The following is a 3812-nucleotide window of genomic DNA, read 5'->3' on the forward strand; positions in this document are numbered from 1 at the left end:
TGGATTACCCTCCCCTCAACAAAAAAATAAAAAGACATGACCCTCCCCTATTTTCCTCCAGTGATCCATTCCATAAATACCGAACGGTCCCTAATTTATTTATTGAAGTATTTTGACTCCCTTATAGTTTTTATATTTATTTATTGCCTCATTTATTTATTTCAGGATGTATTTCATAGGCATATTTATGTATTTATTTATTTAATTAATATTGAATTAAATGGCATTCCATATAACTGCTCACACACAAAGCGAGCAGCGGAGCTTCAGTAAGCAGCCTTTGTGCGGATGGATTTAAGCTGTTGCCTTCTGATTCGTCACTCATTCCTTAAGGAGCGGGCTGACTGAGAAGACGGCAGGGACTCTGATCCACACAATTCTACAAGTGCCCGGCAGTATCCGTCCAGAAAATATTAAAGAAAAGAGGAAACGAGGGGCTGGATAAAGCAGAGTTTGGTTCTGTGCGCTGCGGGGCTTTGAGTTTGGAGAGCGGAGCGCATGCAGTGCGCGCTCATAGCAGAGACTCAAAAGGCGTCAGATGAGCGTCCTCGCGGAGATACTTTCAGAGACTTCACCTGTCACGCTGCTACTTATCTCAGAGCTGCTGGATACGGCTCCTAGATGAAAACTACTCCGGAGAGAGTCGTTCCGCACGGCGGGACACCGGCGACCATGTCGGAGAACTCCAGTGATTTCACCAACGACACGCTGCCGGCGGCGGCTGCGGTCACACACTACAACTTCCCCGCGCTCATATTCGGGATTCTGCTGATTGTGATCATCACCGGTGGTAACGTGCTCGTGTGCCTCAGCGTGTACCTGGAGAAGGCTTTAAAAACCACAACAAACTACTTCATAGTCAGTCTGGCGTTTGCAGACTTGCTGCTGGCGGTGCTGGTGCTGCCGCTCTTCGTTTACGCAGAGGTAAGCACCGAGCTACCGGAGCCCGGGTGGATTACTGCATGAGGCTGGCTGGGGCAAGAAGGCACCGGGGCCATATGATCAGGACGTGAGCTGTAGTATTTGTGCATTGAGTGTCAGTGTGAATCTGCTGTGGCAGGAAGCTTTAAGAAAACCTCTTTTCACTTTCAGAACCAAATAGCCTACTGTTGCTGCAGTTTTTAAGCACCCGAGGGTTCGACTTTACCTGCAGAATGTTGCTAAAGGAGACAGAAAAAAACACGCAAAACCACTACACATGCAAAACAAGACAGGCACAATTACCTCAAAGGCGTGCTCAACGACTACAAATTTGCGCGAAGCATTACAAACGCAAAGTGACTACAAAAACACGCAAGCAACTACAGAGAAACACAGCCTCAAAGAAACGCAAAGCGACTTGTAAAAAACCCTGCAAAGACACTAAAAATGACAAACACACGTAAAACAAATAGTAAGATGCGTAAAACACAAATGACCACAAACGACCAAACAAACTGATTGCGTCAATTGCAGTCCATTTGTTTCTCTTTCTGTCTGGGTGTTTTTGCTCCAGTGCAGGAGGGATGAGGGGCCTTTTTACATGTCTGGGCCCAGGGGCCCATTGTTTTCTAATCCATCCATGACAGCAGCCTGTGTCACACATAACACCTGCAGACATGTTACAGCACAAGGAGCAGAGAGTTTAGTGTGTAACAAAACAAAGGCGGAGCTAGACATTGCAAACATTAATGGCTCAGAGAGGGGGGGTGGCATGCTCCCAGTGCTTAATTTGTAAAGTGGGAGGTCCCGGAGCGCAGAGGGGGGGGGGGGGGGGGGATCCGGCGACTCAAAACGGGGCTTGGAGGTAACGGAACCAAAACAAAAATTACACCTGCCTACGTAGCTTCTCTGACTCTGACTAAAAAAGCCTAAACAACGCTGTGTGTACATCAGGGCAATGTTTATTTTTATTTCAGAACGTGCACTGCATCGGTGCGAAATGTAAAAAAAATTAAAAATACACTGCAACGATCGTTTTCAAAAGCAGCAACTATCCATCGGACAATTAAAACATAAACCCCACCGTGGTCTCCACATTCTTGATCGGCAAAAACGATTTTTGCTTGTTTGGGATCCGACTGGCCAGCGTATTTGAAAAAGTTAAGCAAACTTTGTTGTCTTTTTGACATTTTTATCCTCAACCAGCACAAGCGCTTGTGTCACTTGAAGTGCAGCGCCGCGCTGTTGAAGTGCCGATCCCCTCCCTCCGTCCCTCTCCCCCCTCTGTCTCCCCTCCCTCCGTCCCTCTCCCCCCTCTGTCTCCCCTCCCTCCGTCCCTCTCCCCCCTCTGTCTCCCCTCCCTCCGTCCCTCTCCTCCCTCTGTCTCCCCTCCCTCCGTCCCTCTCCCCCCTCTGTCTTACCCTGAAAATTCACCTCAAAACGCATTGAAAATGCAAACACAAGACTTTTGTGGAACTCCAATGGGGAATCAAGACTAACAAGACAGATAACAACATTGAACACTACACAAACAGTAGTTTATTTTTTTCATTTAGGCGACTAATTTTTCATAGTAACACAGGAGGTGCCGGATCCAATAAAAAAGGTTCCGGATCCAACGTCGGACTAAAGTTGACTAAAAAGAGGAATAAAAAAATCATCTTTTGGAAATTGATATTAATGGCTTAATTAAAAAAAATAATGTATCGTAAATAAATAAATATTCTTCCTTAAAATACAGGGGGCATAAGTAAATACACCCCTATGTTAAATTCCCATAGAGGCAGGCAGATTTTTATTTTAAAGGCCAGTTATTTCATGGATCCAGGATACTATGCATCCTGATAAAGTTCCCTTGGCCTTTGGAATTAAAATAGCCCCACATCATCACATACCCTTCACCATACCTAGAGATTGGCATATTTTTATTTCAGTTAGCCTAATAGCTGGTTTGATTTGCATTGAGAGATGACTTTATGGAAAGTACCCCATGTCAATCTCTAGGTATGGGAACTTTATCAGGATTTATCAGAAGAGCATCCAGTACTGAGTCGTGCTGCGTTTCTCACTTCTTTAATCAGGATTATTTAAGGACAGTGGACACACTGGGGGTTCGTACTGGTTATTAGGAGAGGCGTGATCCATGACTCAAAACATTAGCAGCCAATAAAAAGGTTTAAAGGGAGGTTATTAAAGTATTAAAAGCCACCTGCCTGCCTGTCTAAATATCAGCGTGGCTCAGAGATGCCCGGCCGAGGCTTCCCCCTTTAAGTCCTTTTTAATTAGCTCCAGGTGTGATCCCATTACGTGTGCCAGTGTATGCAGCCAGTTTATCTACCGCGTGGTGGTTCGTCCGCATGCACTGACTGGATTAGAGAAGTCAGTCTGAAAGTTAAAACCTTTCCCATGTTCACCTGAAGAGGAAAGTGTTTTACTGGAGGAATGTCTCAACACTGAGCTGCATTGGTGCAAGAGGTTTAAACATATTTACTCTCAGATTTAGGGCACCTAATCAGTTGCTGTGTGTGTGTGTGTGTGTGTGTGTGTGTGTGTGTGTGTGTGTGTGTGTGTGTGTGTGTGTGTGTGTTAGGGCTGTCCCAAACGATTATTTTTTAAACGATTAATCTAGCGATTATTTCTTCGATTAGTCGACTAATCTATCGATTCATTTTTCAATTAATCTAACAATTAATTTTCAATTAGCGATTATTTTCCCATTGCTCAATTATTAACAATTTACACAAAACAAATTTCAATAAGGTTCAAATCTCTATTTATTAAAATGGTTTAACACTGCACTGTTCAAGTAAAATGAATTTGTAGTGCAACCTGAAGCCAAAATAAAGTCACTTTCAGGAGGAATACAAAAATAAAAACTTAAAGTAAACAGA

At 44.1% G+C, this 3812-nt stretch overlaps 1 protein-coding gene across 1 annotated transcript in view; it reads left to right on the forward strand.

Annotated features, from left to right (window-relative positions):
• Window positions 1-323: 323 nt before the first annotated feature.
• Window positions 324-3812, forward strand: part of drd4b (dopamine receptor D4b) — a 46369-nt gene continuing 42880 nt past the window's right edge. The window contains exon 1 of the mRNA XM_031323688.2: window positions 324-924. Coding sequence (XP_031179548.1) covers window positions 622-924 — 303 coding nt within the window. The 5' untranslated portion in view covers window positions 324-621. The remainder of the gene's footprint in view (window positions 925-3812) is intronic.

This window comes from Sander lucioperca, chromosome 3, assembly GCF_008315115.2.
Source record: "Sander lucioperca isolate FBNREF2018 chromosome 3, SLUC_FBN_1.2, whole genome shotgun sequence".
Taxonomy (NCBI): Eukaryota; Metazoa; Chordata; class Actinopteri; order Perciformes; family Percidae; genus Sander; species Sander lucioperca.